The 22996-nt window shown below is 37.4% G+C and overlaps 4 protein-coding genes across 5 annotated transcripts; 1 reads left to right on the plus strand and 3 right to left on the minus strand.

The window, feature by feature from the left end:
• The first annotated feature begins 592 nt into the window (after nt 1-592).
• Nucleotides 593-6002, plus strand: LOC144629179 (uncharacterized). Its single transcript, XM_078487392.1, has 4 exons — nt 593-679; nt 3500-3635; nt 4154-4402; nt 5588-6002. Exons 1-4 carry the CDS (start codon nt 631-633, stop codon nt 5904-5906), a joined length of 753 nt encoding a protein of 250 aa, XP_078343518.1. The 5' UTR covers nt 593-630; the 3' UTR covers nt 5907-6002.
• Nucleotides 6003-6571: 569 nt separating this feature from the next.
• Nucleotides 6572-12362, minus strand: LOC144627965 (neuropeptide FF receptor 2-like). Of its 2 annotated transcripts, XR_013566185.1 has the most exons (3): nt 11678-12362; nt 7028-8045; nt 6572-6914 (listed from the first exon to the last, which is right to left on the minus strand). XR_013566185.1 is itself a non-coding variant. In XM_078485993.1 (2 exons), exons 1-2 carry the CDS (start codon nt 12100-12102, stop codon nt 7208-7210), a joined length of 1263 nt encoding a protein of 420 aa, XP_078342119.1. In that variant the 5' UTR covers nt 12103-12362; the 3' UTR covers nt 6572-7207. The 2 variants fall into 2 exon arrangements, 1 of the variants encoding a protein (XP_078342119.1); XM_078485993.1 differs by having other exon boundaries at nt 6572-8045.
• Nucleotides 12363-14390: 2028 nt separating this feature from the next.
• Nucleotides 14391-18075, minus strand: LOC144667329 (uncharacterized). The gene is made up of 4 exons (XM_078528717.1): nt 17955-18075; nt 16614-16746; nt 15267-15548; nt 14391-14670 (listed from the first exon to the last, which is right to left on the minus strand). Exons 1-4 carry the CDS (start codon nt 17983-17985, stop codon nt 14391-14393), a joined length of 726 nt encoding a protein of 241 aa, XP_078384843.1. The 5' UTR covers nt 17986-18075.
• Nucleotides 18076-19343: 1268 nt separating this feature from the next.
• On the minus strand, nt 19344-22504 carry LOC144667330 (uncharacterized). Its single transcript, XM_078528720.1, has 4 exons — nt 22474-22504; nt 21248-21464; nt 20464-20742; nt 19344-19690 (listed from the first exon to the last, which is right to left on the minus strand). The coding sequence occupies exons 1-4, from the start codon at nt 22502-22504 to the stop codon at nt 19417-19419; spliced, it is 801 nt and encodes a 266-aa protein (XP_078384846.1). The 3' UTR covers nt 19344-19416.
• Nucleotides 22505-22996: the final 492 nt, after the last annotated feature.

Raw genomic sequence — 22996 nt, forward strand, 5'->3', positions numbered from 1 at the left:
GTCGCAACATTGTTCGACGCAGGTAAAGGGGATAAGGCGAGGGAGGTGCATTTTTTGTTCCCCCCACATGGCTCCCCTAAAGTGCTCACGAGACCAGCGCAGTTGTAAGCTCTAAGAGCTCTTGTTATACCAGCAATATTCTCGCAATTTACTGGATTATTCCAAAACTTTCAAACTTGTGAATAACAGGACACCATCAAGATTGTTTTCGTTGGGTTTCGTAAGGTTTCCTTAAGAAACCCCGTTTTTTCCCCAAAATCAGATTCGTACTTCAAGCATTGAAATTGCTAATAATTGCTATACTACAGTTTTTTTCATCTTTTCAAAAGCGTTTCTGATTATTAAAATTCAATATGTATGGAAGCTTGGCCCAATGACGTTTATGAACAGATCAAGAAATTGATACGGTGAAGATCAACCATTGAAATTACAATAACAGTGATAGTATACAAGTACATTTAATTTGATTTGTAGTGATTACAGAATTACTAATCATATTTACTTATACGTAATCGTACCAGTTGATAAGTTAGAAGATAGTCAGATAAATTACCGTGTCCCCCGTAGAGTAGTTCCAACTGAAGTATAAGCGAGAACTCTACTACTTCAATTCAAATCAATTCAGCCACAATGAAGTCAAAGTTGTACAGTGTGATATTCTCGCCGCTGACTGTGATAGGTGAGTGGTGAAATGATTTAATCTGCTACAGCATAGTAGTGTAAAATGTTTCATTGAGCGTAAAAACCATCTATTTATTGCCATAAATTAGACATCTATTCTCTATTTTTTTAGTATGATCTGCTTTAAAAACTTATCTTAAAAACTCTTCTGTCATTTTCAAATTCTATATTATGTCTAAAGTTTAAATACTTTTTAGAACGTGTTGGCATACTTGAGAATATCAGAAATCGTATTCACTGAAAACTCTGGATTGATGCAGTGAGTTTTTGCAAAATTAAAGTCGTCTCGTGAGACCAAAATTTAATTATCGTGCTAATTTTCTTTTTTCATGAAAATGCCTGAAAAATTCCGAGCAGTCAACAAAAATATAGCCAATTCTGAACGACAATTTTAAAGCATCAAATTCTATTCATGAGCAAAAGTATCAAGAAAGCGTTTTCTATTAAAATTTTAAAAAAGAATTTTAGTTACATCGAAGTAATTTTTCTTGTGCAAAAAAAAGTAATACATAAGATACTTATGAAGCCGATAGCAAACCCACTATATTTAAAACCATTTTGAATTTTTAACTGAACCTAGAAATAAAATTATAAATTTAATGTTTTGTACGGCTAAATTACAAAAATTTGTGTCAAATTTGCTAATTTTAAAAGGTTCTGACAGAATAAAAAATATTCATGTTAGCGAAGTTGTGCGATCTTGTGGTAACTGAGGTAGACTCGGATTTGCAAATAAATTCTACTTTAATTTGTTGTGTTGGAATGAGAAAATCGGCTTAGTGAAAACAACTAAAACATGCAATAAATTGTATAATCTTTCCGTATTCATTTCTAAAGCTAGCGGAGAATGAATTGAAGAATTGTAAGGGAAAAACTTAAGAATTTAATTTAAAGGTTTCATCCAAGCTCTCGTTTAAAAATTTAAAGTCGATCAGATTTCGGTGCCAATTAGAAATTCTTATTTTTCTTGAGTTGAGATAGCTAGGGTAGAAATTTCTAGCCAGCTAAAGCATTAAGTCTTGTTTTCCTATCTTCGCCCTCCCAGATTAAAATTGCAACGATTTAAAATATCTACGTATTCAGATTCACTAAAAAAACATGACAACTTCTTCCTATTTATCGCACATATTTATCGCACAAAAAAATCTTAAAAGTCTCGAATTAAATTTATCTTCACGCTTTGAATTGCTAGTAAGTTTGAAATCTTAATAAGTTTCGCAGAATTAAAAGCTCTAATCCTTCTAGCAATTTCGAGTTTAAAAGATATAATTTTTGAAAATTTCTAATGGAGAGAACAAGACTTCATTACGTTGCTTCGCCAAATTTAAACTTTAAGGGTCTACTACATATAATTATATATTTAGAAGAATTTTACTTGTATGTTATTGACGCCGTTAACAAATTGATAGCAGACTTCGTTTGGAACGGTAAGAAACCGAAAATAAAAAGAGACACGCTTATCGGAGCAAAAGAAAAAGGAGGTTTAGATTTGCCAGAATATGAAATAATCACAAAATCATTACTATGTGCCTGGGTAAAAAGAATGCAAGATGGTGCAAATGAGGATTGGATGATCCTGGTATCTGAAAAATGTTGGAGGCCCTCTCATTTTCGACTGTAGCTATGATCTAAGTCTTTTAGAACTAAAAAATATGCCACCTTTCTACATTGACATCTTAAAAACATGGGCAGAAGTTCATGATGTTAAATCCGCCCCTCTAGATAAACATGACATTAAGGAAGCCATTATTTGGAATAATAAAAACATAACCATAGCAGGCAAATCTGTATACTGGGAAAACTGGCACGTTGCTGGAATTCTCAGAATCAAAGATTTATTAGAAGAAGACGGCACCTCTCATATGGCAATTTTCTTAGGAAGTTTGGCATTGCTACGCCATTTACCAACCTCTGGGGTTTAATAGCAGCAATACCATTAGGGTGGAAGCGTGAATTACAATCTACTAATGGTGGGAATCGACAAGAAAGAAAATCGAGTTTTCCTCCTGGTCAAACACTCACCAGTAAAAGAGCTCGGAATATTCTTATTCAAAAGAAATTTAAAGAACCTTTAGCTAGTTCTAGGCTACAAAGGTTAGGTGTAGAAGAGATGAAGATCAGCGCAATTTATAAACTACCATTTAGAATAACACGGGAAACGAAACTAAGTATATTTCAGTTTAAGATAATTCATAATATTTTACCGTGCAGAAACCTCCTATATAAAATGAACATATCGGAATCTCCCCTTTGCGAATTTTGTAACGAATTAGAAACACTGTCGCACATGCTAGTTAACTGCTCCCGTATACGCGACTTTTGGAATTCAGTCTTATTCCGGTGGAATAGTCAAAATAACGACAATTACAATTTTGATGAATTTGGAATAATGTACGGCTATAATCCCGGAAGTTCTGGCTCCTATATCTTTAATTATTATATTCTACTTAGCAAAAGACATGTCTTTCTGCAAAAATATGAGCACAAATTACCTAATCTTCTCTTTCTTGAGTTAGTAAAAGAAAAAATGTTTATTCAAAGATCAATCGCACATGCGAAAGGACAAAAAGAAAATTTTTTGAACTTATGGAAGCCTTTACTGACAATAATTTAGTTAACAATTTAGTTACAATAGTTACGTGTATCGCATTGTTACCTCTGTATTTTTTATTCATTTATCTTTTGTATTTTTTTTTTCGTGTATTGTCAAGTGTATTGTGCTGAAAAGTAAATATTAAAAAAAAATAAGTACTTAAACTACAAATATTAATTGCTGACAAGCAAAATGACTGTCAACTTTTGTTTCTGTTTTTTATAGCCCTTCAAACGGCTTTTCAAATAGTCACCGGGAATGTAGGCTCGTGTAGTTTACACATGTATTTCTACAAAACTCGCGCCACTTGTGAAATACCTTTCTATCGACGACTTCAGCTTGGTCTCACAACCAACTGTAGGTTAGTATCTAGCAGTATGTTGATGTCCTGTCGCTCATGATAAGTATCCATGGTAACTTAAGGGAGCTTTGTCATGTGTGCTTGGCACAGTCGTGTGCTCACCATTCAGGGAACAGAATCAGGAACAACGCCCCTAGCACCCAAAACAATTGCAATGGCTAAACTAGCTATAGAGGACCAGTAGAATTACAAGCTTACGGGTGCTGCGACTCTACTGCGGTATGTACATTCTAAGAGAGCTAGGAAACGTTTTATTTTTTATAACTTGATTAATAGAGGCTTTTCAATTGAGCGTCGGAACTGTTTGTTGTTAAGTAAAACCAAAACCACTTGTGACTCACTCGAGCTCGCACATGTTTTCCCGCGCTTTACGCGGGTTGCCCGTTTTTGCTTCGAGTTTTGATTGGTTCAGTGGATTGTTTGTGTCCTTTGTGATTGGCTAGAGTAATTGCTTTGGTTGTATGGCATTATGAGACTCAATCTAAAATCGCTCTTAGAACAGTGATTTGTATTTGCAGCAATAACTTTGAAACGCTTATCAGCTGCATCAAGAACGTAACTCGAGTATGTGAAGACAGCTGGAGAAGCGATAAGTGGATCGATATGGACGTCAGGTGGAAATTTAGGAAGCAGTTTTACTGTCAAAATGGCGCCTTGCTTCTTCCTTTAGCGCTCTGCGGCAAGAAGTACTACGAGAAGGGTCCGCAATGCGTGCGGAGTTTCCACAGGAAGTTTCGAAGGAATATCACTGACCCATCATTGTGCGAGTAAGTAGAGAGAGACTGGGAAGGAAACTGGGAAGGAGACTGGGACATTCTCGTCCCCATAGCCCATAGAAGGGCTATGGGGACATAGGATTTTTGAATTAATTAGAATTTTTTGATTGGCTGTTTGGAAAAAAGAAAACGGAAGTCGAAAAAACGTAACGACTCTCTCATACATTCTTCCGAAACGTCATGACTGCATACATGAATACCGGAAGTCCTAGAATCTAGGACTGGAAATCCAAATATGTGTCCCCAGAGCCCTTCGTTTTCTCGTGCCAAGGCCCTGCCGGCTAAGAGAAACGAAAAAAGGCTATTCGCTTTTTTCACGATCCCATAATACATCTTGTTTCCCCCCCAAATTTTTTAGGATTTTTTACGATTGTACGTCATTGTAAATCCCAAGAGAAATTGAAAACAATGCTTATGCAAAAATTTTGGGGGGTAAACAATATGTATTATGGGAACGGTGAAAACAGCGAATAGGGACGAGAATGAGACTGGGAAGCAACGTAGCTTGCGTTGTCAGGTTTCTTGTTCAGCGGTAGGCTACCAGTGGCCAGCAACTCAGACTTAAACAAGAAGTTCTGCAATAACCAAGGGATGAAACTTCAACCTTAGCGCTTGAAAAGCAAAAATGTTCTTCTGCGCTGAAAAAGCTTTAAAATCTCATGAAGTAAAGTATACCAGTTTAAAAGGGTTAAGGGGAGGGGAGTAGAGATAGCGCAGTAGCGAGCACACTCGCGGCCCACCAATGCGGCCCGGGTTGAGTTTGTTGTTGCTTCTCGCCCTTGTTCCCAGGGTTTTTCTCCGGGTTCTCCGGTTTTCCTCGAGCTCCTTTCACAAAAATCAACACTTCTAAATTCCAATTCAATCTGGATAAAGTGGTTGAAGAACTACGCCGTGGATGTGCCGCTGCAAAATTCCATTTATTTTTTTTTAAAAAATAATGTAACTAGCTTATGTTTTAACAGAATATTCTTATCAAAAATTAAGAATATTTTATAAACAACTGTCATTGAAAATACGTAAATTATTGTGTTTGTCCACTGAGCCGTAGAATGGCCGGAACAGGCCCCCTTTTTACCGAAACGTCTTGTTTAAATTCCTGTTACAATTAGAAGTTCCAGTATTGTGAAGCAGCTTTCATTTCATAAACATCATTCTCTAGTCTCTTATATTCACCAGTGTATACTCAAAGGCAAAGAGTTGTATAAAAGAACTTTTAGAAGAAGAATGTCCAGCAAACAAGAACTCGCGAACACTACACATGGATGTGTTATTTGATGGCTACAATCCATTCTGTATAAACAGAATTTATCAGCCACCGACTACAGTGTCCACGCCTTCACAAAAACATCAACAAAACACCAAGCAGCCGATGGTAAAACACAAGACAACTCCTCGAACAAACACACTTGCTACAGGCAGTGCGAGCTGTTATAGACTGCATATTGACATTCTTTTTCAAATTTTGCTCGCTTTGCTTTGTTTATTTCTAAATTAACTTTGAACTTACAAGATTTAAAACTGTTTACGGCTGAAACTAGTGGAGTCCGAAATCAATGTGGAGTCATGATAATCCAATAAAATTAGATATGATTGCGTATTTTTAAAGTGTACAATACGTTACTGACATACTTCGAAATATTTTAGGTCAATATGGCTATTTCGATCCATCCTTGAAGACCCAGGGGCAGTAAATGGGGGCAAGGGAAAGTCGAAAGTGAACTATAATGCTCTGGTTTGCATTACTGTGCTTTGTGATTGATTGAAAATACTCGCAACACCTCTTCCTCTAAGTAAAACCGAAACCAATCGTGACTCACTCGCACACGTTGTCCCGCGCTTCACATGCACGCTGGCTGAATGTTTTTACTTCGAGTGCAATAAATAATAATCAGAAGGGGAGGGAGAGACTGAGAAATAAGCTTCGTCTGGAGAAATACTAGGTAATACTCCCTTTTAAGAAGCAATTCTTACTATTACCCCTTCACCAACTGCACTGAGAGTTTATGTGTGACCCCTTCCCCTCTATTATACACATATACAATACCTTCATCCTGGAGTGAATTTTGTTTGACATTATTTAATAGTGTCGCTTGGATCGGTCATGGCAGTGTTTTATGACTGATGTATTTTCAACTTTTTATTACAAAATTGACAGGAAATGTACATGCTAAAAGCAATTTCAGAGGAGGACAAAGGGTCTAATTTAGCATGGATGGCGCTCTGTGCAAACGTGAACAGCGCGCAATATGCAATCCCAAAATTTTAGCAGTTCGCGCGTGTCCGTGGCCTGAATTCACGCCGGTTCTTGCTCTCTTGTACCCCATTCATACCAAATTTAAAACAGGATTAAAATTTTTGCTAAGTTAAACAAGCTTGTAAGCTTTTCTTTGTTGAGTTACTAACTAATTTTCATGATGTATTGTATATGAAATGATTCATATATGAATTTTCGTTGACTTTAAATTAATCGCAACGAAATCACAAGTTAGAGCCTTCTTAGACCCTATGTAAAACTCAGTCTTTCAGTTTTCTGTTGCTGATTTTCATTATGCTAGACCTGGTTTTGCTAAACATGTTTACCTGGTGTGAACGAGGTATTAATTAATTCCTTGCAACACTATTAATCGATATTAACACTCGCTTGTAGTAAATTGCAACTGACGCTTTTTATGCTTTCTACCTCCTTTAGGCGTATAGCTGCTTCTTTAACTTTTTTTTACAATATTAACACTAGTTTGTCACTAGTTTGTCACGCAAGTGTCATGATGAAGTCACGCAGCTTTGATTTCTCAAAGTCTATTTACATTCGCTTGTCACATCATTGTCATCACTTTGCGATTTACAGTTCTCGTGTAACGTTGAGAGACTGGTAACTGGCGATGAACGCGGAGACGCACAAGACGCACATCGTATACACTCAGTACCAGGCCCACTCAACCGTGAAAGGCTCAGACGGGGCCTGGGCCCGTTGCGAAGTTTCTTTGGAAACGCCGACAGCTCGTCGCGGAATTCTTTACAAAATATCATGAAAATGACAGGATTGCAAACACAGTTAGTGTAAGTGAAAAGCCAGCAAATGATCTTAATCGTGTTCAACTGGTGATGATGCTGTCCACCGCCAAAGTCCGACCACATCCAAACAATCTGATTTGGAAGCATAAACACTGCAAATATCACCACAACAGCTACAAACATCTTCGTGACACGGACGTTAGATTCCACTTCGAAACCGTGTTTCACGTTGTAAGCGACCCTCGCACTTAGCTTGCGAACTGCGCCCCTATTCGCGGCGGTGTTGTTGTTGGTTACAGACACTTTGCGCAATTTCTGTGACTCCATTGACCGCATTTCTGTCGTATTACTAGAAACGTTATACAGTTTTGCCAAGGCCAGGGCGTACATCGTTGTCATGAATACCAGAGGTAGCGCGTACTGAGCCAGGAACAAGGTCACCGTGTACGCTTGCCTGTAACTGAACTTTGGCCATCGTTCCACGCATTCTTGGTCCTCGAGTTTTAAGAAGTTGATGTAGGGTATGATTATAGCCAAGGACAAAACATGTATGCTTACGATGATTAATTTAATCTGTCTTTTTGTTAGGCGTGGCGTGAAGGGGTGCATCAGCAGACGAAATCTATGAAAGTAAGCAAATAACTTGAAATTAGTTTCAATCCGAAGGAGGGACCTGGTGTGCGTTTATTGAAAGTCGCAAAGACCTTTCGGGTCAAAAACATCAAAGCATAATATCAAAACATCAAAACATCAAAGCTCTATGCGGTTGTTAATGTAATAGCATCACACAAGACATAAGCCCCATTGTAATGCACCCCACCATTTGGAGTTTCAGTTCTAATTTTAAGCCCTCTCGAAGTACCCTATCAAAGCCAAGTGGCATAAGAGTGTCTCTCTTGTGGTTTGCTAAGCTTGTTTTTTGTTTTTTAAGGTGCGATAAAAGTTTGGAGAATTTTCATGGCATGGCTTCTAAACATGAGTAAATTGAATTGCATAAGAGTGTCTCTCTAGTGGTTTTGCTAAGCTTGTTTTTTGTTTTTAAGGTGCGATAAAAGTTTGGAGAATTCTCATGGAATGGCTTCTAAACATGAGTAAATTGAATTGCAATTCAGCAAGCTTTCTTAGTTGATGTCTGCTTCGTAGGTGCTCGCAAACCTAGTAAAGGTCTAGTAGTTAAAATGTGGCCAAAATCCGTGTCCATAGAACACACACCCTCACGAAATTCTTACAAAGCCGACAACATGATATAAGAAAAAGAATTTAGAACTCCCCCCCTCCCCTTTCCCGGGCCTTCCAAAAAGACTCGGCTCTGCAATTCTACACGTGCAAGTTGTTTTGACCCTAGAGATTGAAATATTGAAAGGGACGGTATTGTTTCAAAGGTCACGGTGATAAAAGGCGCATTTATTATTAGATCTGAAACACTTAGATTAAGGATGAAATGGGGCACGTTTTTTTTTCATACATAAATTGAAACTAAATACCAAAGTGGACTTCCCCGACAACTTCTTACCTACTGGTTTTACAAGGACATCCCTTTTGCCGAAACCAACCATTACTTCTCACAACGTTAAGCCCAATCCGGCTAAGCTCGACATATTCATTATTTATTAATAAGCAGTCTCCACATAATTCTTTTAATGATGGTTGAGGAAGATTACTTCACACAAAGAGATAGTAAACACAATCAACAGCAAGCTGGCGTTTGCCTTTTTTGGAATGTTTCTTTTATACAGTATTGTTGATAATGTAAAGACCAGTGATAGGAAAGTAACAGAGAAAATGCTAGTGAAAAATCCGATTCACTCTTTTTACAAATTCAGCGGATAAACGATAGAAGATTATACGGTTGGCGAAAAGATTGCAAAACCTGACTGTCCAGTGGGGATCAAGACTTAGTCTGTGGCATGGGAATACTCCTGAAAACAATTTAATTAAGAGTTGCAATTCTCTATCTTAAGCCACTCAAAGGGTATCACCAAAGAGGATAAAGGTACTCTTAATTTGGAAGCTGTTTTGTGTAATGCTTCAATTTCAACAAAGAATTAATCCCATTTTAATAAGAACTGTTTGCCAACAGAGTCAAATGATAGTGGTTATGGTATTAGCCAGAAGATACGTGAGAAAATGCACTCTAAAATGTGTTTGCAATTCATACCAGATTTATCTCAAGAGGTTTATCGCGTACAAGAATCTTAGTATAAATTTCCTATCGACTCTGGCCAACTTTGTTCTCGTAAGTGGCAGTTTGGATAAGATCGGTTTGAAAAAAAAAGAATTCGTATAAGAACTGTTCTGTGGCGTCACTAGCTAATTAAATAAGCTTCCACAACTAAGCATTTTAATTGCCAAATTAGAGTTCATTAGGTATAGGTTAAATGTGTTAGATCGATTAATCTTCATAACAATTAATTAATTGGTGTCATACAAGCTGTATTTAAGAGGGGTTTTGTGTTATCGAAGCTTCAAATCACCAGAAAATCTTCTTAACAAGACCAAAACTTTGTAAGAGTTTAAAGAAATATTGTTTTCTTTTTTAAGCGCGTTCTTTGAGGGTAGATATCTAGCACATTAATTCTCATGAATGTCAGGCCCAAGTATGGGAAAGTTTTGTTATATCTAAGGTTTTATCTTTCGGCATGGAATTTAGCAATAAAGTGAAATGGAATTAAAAAAAAAATCGGCTAAGGACAACAGAAGGGGGTCAAAGTGGCTACTCTTTATTTCTTCAATAAACAATGTTCCCAACATTTTATTAATGAAACATCAACTAATTTCTCTGCAAAATTTTAATAACGGCATTGACAAGAAGATCATCAACTAGGGTACACTGACTAGATGTAAAAACTCAAAGAACTAACACTAAAGGATTGTACATCATTCCGCAAGGAGATCTTAGGAGAATATGTGCGTCTGGAATTAATTTTGATGTTATTCTTTGCTTTCAATTAAACTTGATAATTTTCTTTCTTGGCATTGATAAATTAGTAGTCCGTCTTTCAACTCTTATCATATGGGATTACCAGGGAGTGACTAGCGGTCAAAATAACGGAGAGATAACAGTTATTGATACCGTTGAAACTACATGCATCACGTTCCCTATTGAAATATTTTTTTCTGAGTTTTTGCATTTGTTTTTTTTTTATCTTCGATGGAATAAAAGTCAGCTTTGGTTTTCCAATCGCTCTCCCTCTTTCAGTTGATACTCCAAGCTGATGGATTTTTTCATTTTCAACATCTGCTTGACATTGTACTGTATTAATATTGTTAGGAGAAAATGAACAGTTGATCTTGAATTGGTTCAGTAAGCTTCGTTATGTGTCCTGCTAGTTACGCAATAACGTGCCACTTAATTGCATTGTCAAAAAAAAAATGCTCCAATACTTTATGAATCTTGAATGTCTTGGTAATTATAGTCATATTAGAATTATAAACGTTTTATTAACTCAGAAGATTGGATTCTGATTAAAACATTTGGCAATTGATTCACATAGACCTGGTAGACTGTAAAACTACTACTTATATTTGCCTGAAGACTGAATAATCTACATGTATTGTTTTCATACAATGATCCGAAAACAAAAATTTGTTAAAAAGCGCAAAAATCGCCCAGGGCAAAAATCACTCTATAATAACTGATATTGTTATAAACATTGACAACAATAATAGAAATAGTAATGATACAATCTCGAACGAAACAGTGATCAGTTAGAAAGAAATATGTCGTAACTCAAGGAAGATCTTTGAAATTTCCGTGTTCCAATCATAAGAATGCATACAATCAAACAAAATGTTTGAATCTTTTTGACCGAGAAACAGCCCAAGGCTAGGCAATTTGATTTTTTAAAGCATCTTTATTTTATGTTGAACCTCAAATGAATGCAATCCTGTCCTGGAGGCAAAACCCCCAGATTTCGGCAAAAATATGACCGTCCCTCTTTACTTAAATGACAGTCTCACGACCAGGTAGCTATGACTTTGTATTTCAACTTCCGTTTTTAACTCGGCATGTTTCTAGCTTCTCATAACTCACTTGTTCAATTCAATTAGTACATTTTGTGATAAAGATTGACAAGATTTGAGTGAACATTGACACGAGAATCAATCTTTTAAATTAACGATTTCAATTAAGGCGCGCGTCACGAAACAGCCCAACAGTCCTCAGAACCAATTCTTACGCAGAGGTACTCACTATTATTGCAGGTTAAGGCGCGCAATTGAAGCAGCGTTTTTTGTTTTAACACAAGCACCTACCGGTCCAAGGAAATGGCTGCTAAGGTTAGCGCAGATGCCGTAGCGGTTAGCGTAGATGCAGGCCACAGAATTCGACACATGACGGTCCCATATGGCCACACGTAGCCTCGTTCCTCCAGGGCTAAATCGAACGGGATGCTTAGGAGAGGCGTGAGAAAATCACATGCACACAGGTTAAGAAGCAGCCTGTTAGACGAGGCTTGACGCAGGCGGCGATTGCAGGAAATCAAGTAGAACACAAGGCCATTGCCGAGGGAGCTAAAGATCAAAATGGTGAAGTACAAAAACAACTTTAAAGTTTTGAATTCCGACGATTCGCCGAGCGCAGCTTCTGTGGAAGGATTTGCAGTTAGGGTTGATACATTCATCGAGGCACTTGTTGTGAAGTATCGGCCTTGTTCATTAAAACTGATGTTGCTGTCCATATTTTTACGTTGTTTGGAAAGCTTGAGATTTTGTGGAATCCAAACTCTGCTCACGACATAACGGCGGAGAAAACTGTGAAAATTCTTTCCTTGCACACAACGTCTGACAGTTATTAACTAATACTTATATCTGTAGAAAATATCGTTCTCCAATCTGATCGTCTGATAGCCTCAAAAGCTTGAAAATCACAACCCCATATCCAAGGTATTATTCAAGCTTTCTTGGTCTTGCAAAACTAGTAGCTCATCTGGTTGCGAATTTTTCTTCAGTGACCTTACATACATGCATCTTGTCATCAAGTCGTAGATAGTTCTTATTTTCTTTCAGTGTTGCTGGGTTTTAAGTTCGCGTGTTTAAGAATTAATTAAAACGGGGTTTCCTTTGTAGTTAACAGTTGTTTGCTCACCGGGGGGAGATTTTATTTCTTTAGGGAGGGGTAGGTGGAAGGTGCTTCGAGGAAGAGATCTTTTCCTTTTGCTTGAGCTTGGAAGGGAGAATGCGAAAATGAACTGGGAAAACTGGATTGATCTTATTTTGACAAACGCTGCTGTCCTTTTAGCAGCAAATGTTTAATCGTTTTGTCCCTTTTAGGTGCCGTAGTTTTAAGTCATTGTTTCTGATGTAAAAAATTACTTTCAAACTCTAGGAAACCTTAAAAAAGTAGTTTTCTAAAACAGAAAACTCAGAAAATAAATAAGAATGGTTAGAAGACAAAACTTAACTTGAAAAATTTGACCACTGTTTTTAAGATCTTTTGTCCATGTCAACTTTAAACCCACTCTTCAAGAGATCTAACTGACTTTTTTTACGGCAAAGTTTAGAAATCCCAGCAACAACTTGACCTCAAGGTAAACCAATGCAGTACGCCTATGTCCCCCTCCCCCCCCGGGTAGTCTGATCCTTATCAGACAATCGCTCTGTTGTGGAATGCAGGAGTGCCGAGTGGGCTGTACGTTCTTTGTTACAAGCACCACCCAGACTCGACAATTCTGGCGAGGGAATCTCATTTAAATATGTATTTCTATTTTTGTCCGATTTTGTGGTTGAAAAGTATTCCTCGAGGACCTATGAGTGCTTAAGTCTTTCATTTTCAAGCGGCGCTGTTTTAACATGTACAGGTCTTACAGCTTGTGGTAAAAACATTATTTAGCACATTGACCCTTGGGTCAACAAAATCCAGTATTTTGTAGATCACGTGCAATAAGCTGAGAAATCCAGTGACACACTGTTTAGTGTTATTAAATCTTACAAATAAACTTGCTACATTTGATGTTATTTTTAGGAGCTGCCTTCACAAGCGTTTAAATTACTCGGAACTTGCATCTGATCAATAATTGCAGGCCGGTAGACATTAATGGAACGACCAATCCAAACAATCACCATATTTGTTTTAATATTTTGTGTGCGAGTGGTTCTGTTGATATCAGGTAGTGTTCAGTGACGGAATTGTTGCATACCTTACCATGCTGATAACAAAATATACTGATCCCAGTCGATACGTGCTCATTATCAGACTCGATCAACCATAACCACGTCCACGGCCACCCAAGTTTTTACCAAGCCTTAAAAAAACCTTGTTTGAATAAAGTTACTTTATCTGTTTCTTTACCATTTAATTACTGTAACTGGTGTCAAAAAGAACTGTTGAAAAGCATATTTCTGTTTTCAGCTACAGTGATTATTTGAAAAAATGTGTTTCATTTTAAAAATGTGTAACAAATGATTGCTCTTGTTTCATTTTGCTTCAGGCGCAATGCCATATGTTATCTTTGTTTCCCTTTCTCGTCTCCAGCCCTCATCGCTTCATTTTGAACCGTCAATAGCCCAATTTCGATATTTTAAAATTCAGCCTAAAACAATAGACATCACTACGAGACTCGGGGGAATAAACCCCACAAACTCGTTAGTGTATAGTTTAGTCCCCAGAGCCTCGTACTGAGGTTTATTGTTTTAGGCTGAATTTTAATATATCGAAATTGGGCGTATTTTTGTTCATATTTAATATGCAAACCGGGGGGGGGACATATATGTCCCAACCGACTGTGTCTTCCATTGCATTTGTACATCGCCCGACGAAAAACACGGTGCTTTTTGACGCAGTTTTATTTCCAGTTAACATTCTAGCCTGGGGATAACTAATAACTTGCAAATGTTTAAAACTGACACCTAAATGCAATTTTGATGGCCGCATTTCAATAAGCCATTAATTTTTAATTTTATCGAAGCTCAATTTTAATCATATTTAAGAGGGCATTTTTTATGTAGCATAGCATACTAGAAGAAACACTTAATTTCCTTGCATAAAGACAAGGTACGCTGCCAATGCAAAGAACAAAATGAATTGCCTTGAGAAAACGGCGTTGCTTTTGTTGCAAGGGACGGCCGTGGTTGGGACGACCTGGGAATCACTGCAGTGTGCACTTCCGGTCGCCCCAGGGTCCCGGTTGTTGCCGCAGAAAGGATTATAATCATCCAACTGGAAGTTAAAAGCTTCCTCATCCTGCGAGTTGAATGTACATTCAGACGGTAACAGATCCTTGACACACTTCTTTGCAGTGGCGTATTCACTGTTGGGATCAAGAAAAATTAAAGAATTTTAGTTCTCGGTAGAAGCCTTAGCACGTAGAGTTAATAAGCAAACTGACGCATGCACGTGACGCGTTTTGTTGTATTACGAAGCATCCACTCTCGTCCCTAGAGCCCTCGTTCATTTATAAACGAGCATTACGGAGTACGAATGAAAACTAGTTACTTTTAGGGGTCAAATAAAGCCTCAGCTACGCCCAGATTTTAAATTTTAATTTTAGAATTTTATGCAACTCGTAAAAATAGCCGCGCGTTTTAATTAAGCTGTGAAATCAGACCCAGACACTTGAATAAGGCGTACTTATTAAAAGGGCAAAAATTAACAACTTTTAAACTAGCAGAGCTAGTCTTTTTCAGGGCCAGTACTATAATTTAAGGAAAATAACGCACTTAAATTTGAATTTGGAAAATATACACCTATAACTTTATCTACATAAAGATATAGCTAGGTGACAAGACACATAACTATTTGCAATGCTGAAAACTATAAAAAATAATAGTAATAATAAAGAGAAAGATTATTATTCTGAGAAGTATTTTTACTTATTACCCTGTAACACAGTTGATAACTCCTTACCCGCACAGTGATGCATCAGACGGATTGGCAACAAATTTCTGCTGAAGAGTCTTCCCACACATGGCAAACTTCTGAGAATAGTCACCAGTGCACGTCATATTAACATCAGGGTGGGACTTGATCGGGTTGGCGAACGCATCTAGCGGACCGTCAATGCACATCTTTTTCTCGTTGATTAGAACTTGATTGAGGACGGCACGGCTTTTATTCTGTGTCAGAAAATTTCCCACACATCCGTAGAAAACCTTTCCGACGCACGCAGCTGCAAGATGGTATTGCAGTCTGTAAATCGAAAACGAAAAAGAACGAAAAGCATCAGTTGCATAAAGTGAAGTCATATTTCATTCTTATGCCAAAAAGTGTCCTCTGGACGAAAGGTATTTTGAATTCGTTATTCTTTCAATTAAAGAGGCCTCTTTGTTTTCAATTAAAATTACTTACCTTATTATAGGAAATTAACGCTTGTGTTAATTAAGGTAATTGAAATTAACGCGACTTAAATTAACGCGAATTGAAAGAAAAATTACTTCCCAATAAAGGAAATTAACGCGAAAGAGGGGGTAACATTTCAAAATGAAGGAAATTAACGCGAAGAACACAAAGAAAAGAAATCTTGTTGAGACAACAGGAACAAGTTTTTTTCAACACTAGGCGTATAATCCGAAATGTAGAGGTTTAGCGAAGGAATCTGACCGCTTGAGCGTTCTTCACAGTTTCAGTGCTACCGACAGAGTTCCACCCTGATAAAATAATGCCTTTTCCTGGGGGTCAAGAACGGCTGGACTGTATCGAGAAATTGGGGCCAAAATAATGGAAATTAAGGTCATAGAAATTAATGCTCCACTTAATTAACGGCGCGGAAATTAACGTTAACAAAAATTACGCGACTTAAATTAACGCGAATTTTTGAATTTCTCGTTAATTTCATGAAGCGTTAATTTCCTATAATAAGGTAAGCTATGTTGTGGTACTGCATCTAAAACGGTTAATTTATGACGTCATATCTTGCTAAAATTACGTCACGAACTTCAAACGTCTGCTATCGTGGATTCGCCGTTCTGGATATCACTGCCGGTTTTGTATGATTTCAAAAAATCACCGATGCTAAAACTGTTAAAGCTGATTTACCCGGTACGATTTTGTCGCATGCGACAAGCTTACGACACGCCTACGACAGTCGTAAGTGAGTTGTAGGTTTGATTTACACCACAGGTGACACCTCACAATTCGTGTCGTAAGACTGTCGTAAGCATGACACAAGCATGTCGCATGCGACAAAATCGTACCGTGTAAATCGGCCTTAAGAGATACTGCAGGAAAATTCATTGTAACAACATAGGAACTTACTCGCAGATGGCTGAAGCATCATTCTGGAGGTTCTTATAAAACGCAGTGGTGCATTTTCTTACGTTGCAGTAATACCCCTCAAAAGTACGGTTGTAAATGTTTGGGAGAGCTGAGCAAAAACCACCAAGAAACACTGGAAGATAAACAAATAATATGACATTGTTTTCACAAAAAATAAGATCAACAATCTCGTCCACCATTGTTGGGCGTTATGTAGCAGTGTTTCCTTTGTTATAGTAAAGAGACATTTGATTTAATCTGAAAGTGGAATTAGCACAATCAAGAACTAGAAATATTAAATCATGATACAATTTTCATATTAAAAAGCTCTGTTGCTGACGACCAAAGCTGAACGAGGTTTAGTTAGATAAATAACGGTATTGCAGTTGCTACAAGTTGACCTGCACCGAGGCGACTTCGTCGCGAGTTCGCAGACGACATTGTGGAAGGAAGAAACGGCCAAACTATTATTGAAAAGGATTTTTAGAGGATCTATAGCTTCAAGGATCGCCCAATTCCCCATAAATTGTATAGGATAGCGGCCCCAAAGCCATTCAGACGTACCTTAATCGTCCACTTCATCTATTTTTAGCACCTCTGAATAAAAGGTTAATAACAATAGAGTGACGCAAACTAACAAATGTTTTTCCTTTACCGACCTCTCTATAACATGCCAGTAAATACTTTCGCGCTAAAAGCACTGCGGCCGAAAAAAAATTATAATGCAGTTTCAATGAGATGATGGCTTTCGCGTATAAAGAGACCTGATCATCGAAATAACTGGTAGGTTGGTTTCGCCTTAAACCAAAATTTAATCGAGTGTTACTGAAGTCAGAAATTTAACTGAAAATTTCATATTTTACTGTGCATAAGCTGTTGGATAGGTTATTTGCAGCTAAGTTAGTAAAGCGCTATCTGTCAGCTAAAGTCAAAGCATTGCACAGTTTACATTTCACGAACTAGTATTCTGAAAATAAATTGCGTTATGTTACTTGTGTAGCTCATGCAATGGAATCATTTATTGAAAATAACGAGAAGATGGCAACATGATTAATTGTTCGAGCGCAAAAATGATTTCTTTTCGCAGTTTCAGCCTTTAGCGCGCTGATTAATTGACCAACAACATAATCAAGCTTGAAATAATTCCTTCACTGATTGTTTAACGTTAGTTCTGAGAAATTGGTGGTGCATAAAAGGAAAACATCCTCCACCTGCCTGCTTGAAAATGGGTGGATATTGTTAGGAGAAAATAAATCGTGGCTCCTCTTGGGAGTTAAATCTAAGGAGGGTGATGAAAAAGTATAAAGAGCTATTCAAAATTTTACTTTTTAAACTACTTACCAAGAGCGAAGGCAATCGTTAAAACATACATTGTGCTCTTGAGCTTTGTTACTCCAGGGAACTGAAATAAGTGCTTTCAGAAGGAACTGGCTTCCTGGTTCCTGTGCTGCGAGTCAAATGATCACTCCAAACTGTGTTCCGCTAATCTGCGGCTTACTGGTCTTATAGCGTGCACTTTTAAAGCTCAAGAGTACATTCGAGAGAGTTTTTGGATTACCAGAGCGGAACATTGACGTAAATATTTTGTTGAATCACGTCAACAAAATATCGATATTCTTTGTAAAGTTGTTAAAACTTGATTCCTTGTTTATGGTGGCAAAGCTGAAAACAACAACTCCGTAATACCAATTTACGACATATTATTCGAGGAAGAAATGTATGCTTAAAATAAAACTGATTACAGGAAAACAGATGTATGAAATCGCAACTTCTTACAATTACACTCTTTTTTATAAGAGCCCCTTTTATAAGAACCTTGAGGCTGAGATTTACCCCAAAATTTAAGAAAATGTATGGGATAAAATAAGAACATCCTCAGGCTAAGCCAAATTTTAAGCGTTCTTATAAAAAAGAGTGTATTCATGATCACTTAAGAGTTCTGTTTTGAATTATGGAACGTTGAGGTATAAACAATTCAGGATCACACGTCCAATATTAATTGATATTGATCTCCTTTAATTACAGTTTATTTACGTTAACTGTTGCTGTGGCAACAGAAATTTCCGCGTACTACATGACACAGTATACATTATACGGCAAAATATAACTAAACGGAAAGAAAGAAAGAAAGAAAGAAAGAAAGAAAGAAAGAAAGAAAGAAAGCGGTCCCTCGGTCTTGACGAAAACCAAATGATTCGAATCGTTGTTGTGCATGGTATTTTACTTTTAATATTCATAGGTATTTCACTTTGAAATGCACCAAGAAGACAACCTGTTTGTACCAAGTGGTGTAGTATAGAGACCTCAGTCAAATAATTTGAATTGAGATGTCACCGTGAAATCTAAGTCTCGACTGATTCGATAAATGAAATATAACATAGTAAATGCAAATGTTATTCAGAGAAGCCCTTATTTTTCATAATTTAAGGTGGCCCGGCTTTTGGACTACACTTGCAGAATTTGTTAACAATTGTAAAAATCCCTGTTTTGCCGGTTAGGGAAAAAATATTGGCCTTACACAAGGTATCTTTAAAGTTATTAGTTGAAAAAAAAGTTTAAACTAGGGTAAATTTGAGCTATCTTCATATTGTCAGAACGGCAACCAGTCATAGAGATCTAAATTTTTTCATATTGGTAATAAAAGTCTATACAATTATCTGCCAAAGCTATTCGGCAACATTGTTGTTATAGCTACGATAACAAACCACAAACAAACACATTGCTTTATTGCTTTCCAAAAAACTTTATTTCTGACACATCAAGATCAACCTTGCTTGCGCTTGTAGCACCCTTATATAATTACTTATATCAGGGCAGGATACATTGCCAATAAAAGCAACAAAACAAACTGCTTGGCGGAAATGACGCCACTCTTGTTGCAAGGGATCACTGTCGGGGCAGGATCAAGCGGGAAATCAGCGCACTGTCCACTTCCAGTCGCCCCAGGATCCCGGTTGTTTTCACAGAATGGATTGTAATCGTCGAACTGGAAATCAAACACTGGCGCGTCCTCAGAGCGAAATGTACACTGAGACGTTAGCAGATCTTTGACGCACTTCTTTGCTTTGGAGTATTCACTTTAAGGATCAAGAAGAATCAAAATGACTCAACGGACGATATCTCATCTGTGAATTATGTAAGCTATGCATGGGTTCTATACACCTTGAATATAGCGTTCTTTGAAAAATCCCATCTGCTTTTTCATTGCTCCAAATATCAGTTATAAAAATGCATTCTTTTGAACTTTATTTTATTCTATAAACGTTGATCTCTCTTTTTTGTATATACAAAAGGTATTAGTATACCACAATGTCATACATAAATAATTTCCTGTAGTGTAATTTTAAGATTTTTGCTACTCTTTTTATAATTGATAATTAGCATGTCTATAAGACCATAAGTGGCACCAATTAGTAGGGTCTCACATGAACTAATAGCTCGCTACCCTTTGCCAAAAAAAATAATAGCAAATCTAGCAATTGCTGAAAATAGAGGACCAGTAGAATTGCGCGATTAAGAGAGCTGCTACACTACTGCAATTAGTTATTATTGATTGATTGATTGATTGATTGATTGACTTGAGATTGACTGACTGACTGACTGACTGACTGACTGACTGACTGACTGACTGACTGAAGACAGGCGATAGACTGACCCAGGGCCGTAACCAGACCTTTGCCATAGACGAGGCAAGATCTTGCTAGGGGGTTCTGGGGGGATGCTTTCCAGAAAGTTTTGAAATCTAGAAGCTCTGAAACTCTTTCAGAGACAGTTTTGATGAGGTATTTCTTGGGAAAACTCAATCGTATTGAGCTGGGAAATATTTTCCCAACAAAACATATGGACTGACCTACACAGTGAAGTGTCCCCTCGATCAGCAACAAACTTCTCCTGAAGAGTCTTTCCACACTGAGGAGCACCCTGAGTGTAGGCGCTGTTACACGTCAAATTAACTTGAGGAACGAACCTCCTAGGGTTGCCTAGGATTGATAGAGGGCCATCGATACATAACAATCTTTCGTTATCCTCCCGATTGAGCTGACGGGCAACTTCAGTCTGATTTAGTGCATCTTTCACACAGCCACTGAAAACCTTTCTTACGCACGCAAATGCGAAATAGTGCTGCACACTGTAAGATGAACGAAATAAATGCATCAATTTTATTATGATACGTACAGTGGCGAATTTGTATTACAAAGACTGTGATGGGGGAATATCACAGTCTTGACAGTATGGCTCGAGCGCAGCGAGCTCCGTAAAGAAACGAGCGAGGGCCGATGGTTTTTAACTTGACACTCGTGAGGGATACTAGGAATATATTGACCCAGCGGTCAATATCTCCCATTACGGCCTTTGCAGTTGTTTAGCAAGATAGCGCAATTTTCAGTTGAGTGTTGTAAAACCAAAACTAAGTAATTACTCTGTTCAGTCACAAGGGGCATTACAATTCAGTTAACCAATCAAAACTTGAATTCGAAGTTATTACGTAAGGTCGTCACGAAGCGCACGAAAACGTACACGAATAAACTCACAATTATTTTGGTTTTACTTCCAAATGGCTGAGTCAGTGGCGCGAGATTATTTAGCCAATCAATAAGCGCAGTAATGCAAAACCAAAGTAAATTAACACTTACCCGCAATTGAGAGCCGTGGTATCTTTCCGAAGATCCTTATAAAACGCAGTGAAGCAATTTCTTATGTTGCAGTAATACTCCTTAAAACGACAACTGAAGACCTCTGGGAGCTCGAGAGCTGAACTAAAACTAAACAGGAAGGCTGAAGAAGAAGAAGAAGTAGAAGTAGAAGAAGAAGAAGAAGAAGAAGAAGAAGAAGAAGAAGAAGAAGAATTAGCTAGTCAGAGTCAAATATCAATATAGTCTGATCTATTTTCTTTTACACAATAACCGAAATATAATGCTACGCGCCTTATGATTGGTTAATGCGTGTAATCTATTAGACGACCGTCGCACAGATGACGTCACTGCGCGGTGTGACTTGTGCGCATATCAGTGTTCATAATAAAATTAATGATAATTAAATTTTCCTAACATAGTTCAGTGCACTATCCTAATTCCCTTTACACGTTGCCATGTATTTCTCAGTTGATGTTCATCAAGAAAATTTCGTACTACTTGATGATTTCTTTATTCTCGTCACCTGAAGCGCTTTCCACAAGTTGCACTTGCTCGAAATTGTTCAAAAAGTTGCTCAAAATGTCTGAAAACGGTGCTTGAAAATTGCTCCAAAAATCAAGAAAAGTTGCTTTTGATTAAAAAAAGTTGCTCGAAAGTTGCCCAAAAAAATCCAAAACGCTAATTTATCAAGAACATTTCTTCAAATATATGCTTATTTCTCTTTGAAGGTAAGATCTCCAAGCAGTTTTATTCATGCAGTTTCACTGCAACAGAAGTATTTAAACTTGAACATTTTAAGGCAAAAATTTGTTGAATTACAAGGATTTTTTTCACTGAGAAAAATCGTGAAGATTTCGTATACGTCATGTTTTGCTGACTAAATTTATAATGTTTTAATGCGGAATGAGTCGAAAGTCAAAACGTCTTCGGATGTTCCTCGAAAATCTTCGGCACACTTCGTTAATCTTCGGAAACGTTCGTATGGCGTTAGAACAGCACTTGGACAATCTTTGGACATCTTCGGTTTAGAAATTGCTCAAAATGCAGCAAGTTGCGCGAAAGGAAAAAAGTTGCTTAAAGGGGAAAAAGTTGCTCGAAATATGAAAAGTTGCCAAAAATTTGCCGAGCAACTTGTGAAAATCCCTGATATTCTAACGAGAACTCAAACAAAATTTTAAGGAGTTGCGCCAAAAGAAAAGCTGAAAAAATGCCTGTAGGTTACTTACCAGTAGCAAAGGCAATCTTCAGGACGTACATTCCGCTGTTGAAACCTCAGTGCTTCTCCGGGCAAAGCGGAACTGAGTGAGAATGAGACACTGTTTTTTTAAAAAACCAAACGTAAATGCACGGAGGGTTGAACGAAGCCGACTTCTAGCTGAGGTCTGCTAATTTACAGCTTGTTTTAATGTTTAAAAACATTAAATACGTAATTTTTTAACTGTCCACTTAGTAAACTATGTCAAGAACACATTTTAGTGATTGTTTTCGGATTACTGGACTGGAACATTGACGTGAATACTTTGTTGAATCACATTGACCAATATTAGAAGTTCATAGTTCATAATTCTAGAATTATGAACTTCTGCCAATATTACACTGCTATGAAAAGTAACTGAAACTTGTTTCCATGTTTCTGCAACAAACCAGCGTAAAAAAGTTACAAATATCAAAATACGGCATTAAAAGGCCAGCCAGAGAAGAAATTTATGCTGAAATAGAAAAAGACTGTATGAAATTGAAATGGGTTTG

Source organism: Oculina patagonica, chromosome 10, assembly GCF_052425735.1.
Source record: "Oculina patagonica isolate OP01 chromosome 10, crgOcupat, whole genome shotgun sequence".
NCBI classification, from domain to species: Eukaryota; Metazoa; Cnidaria; class Anthozoa; order Scleractinia; family Oculinidae; genus Oculina; species Oculina patagonica.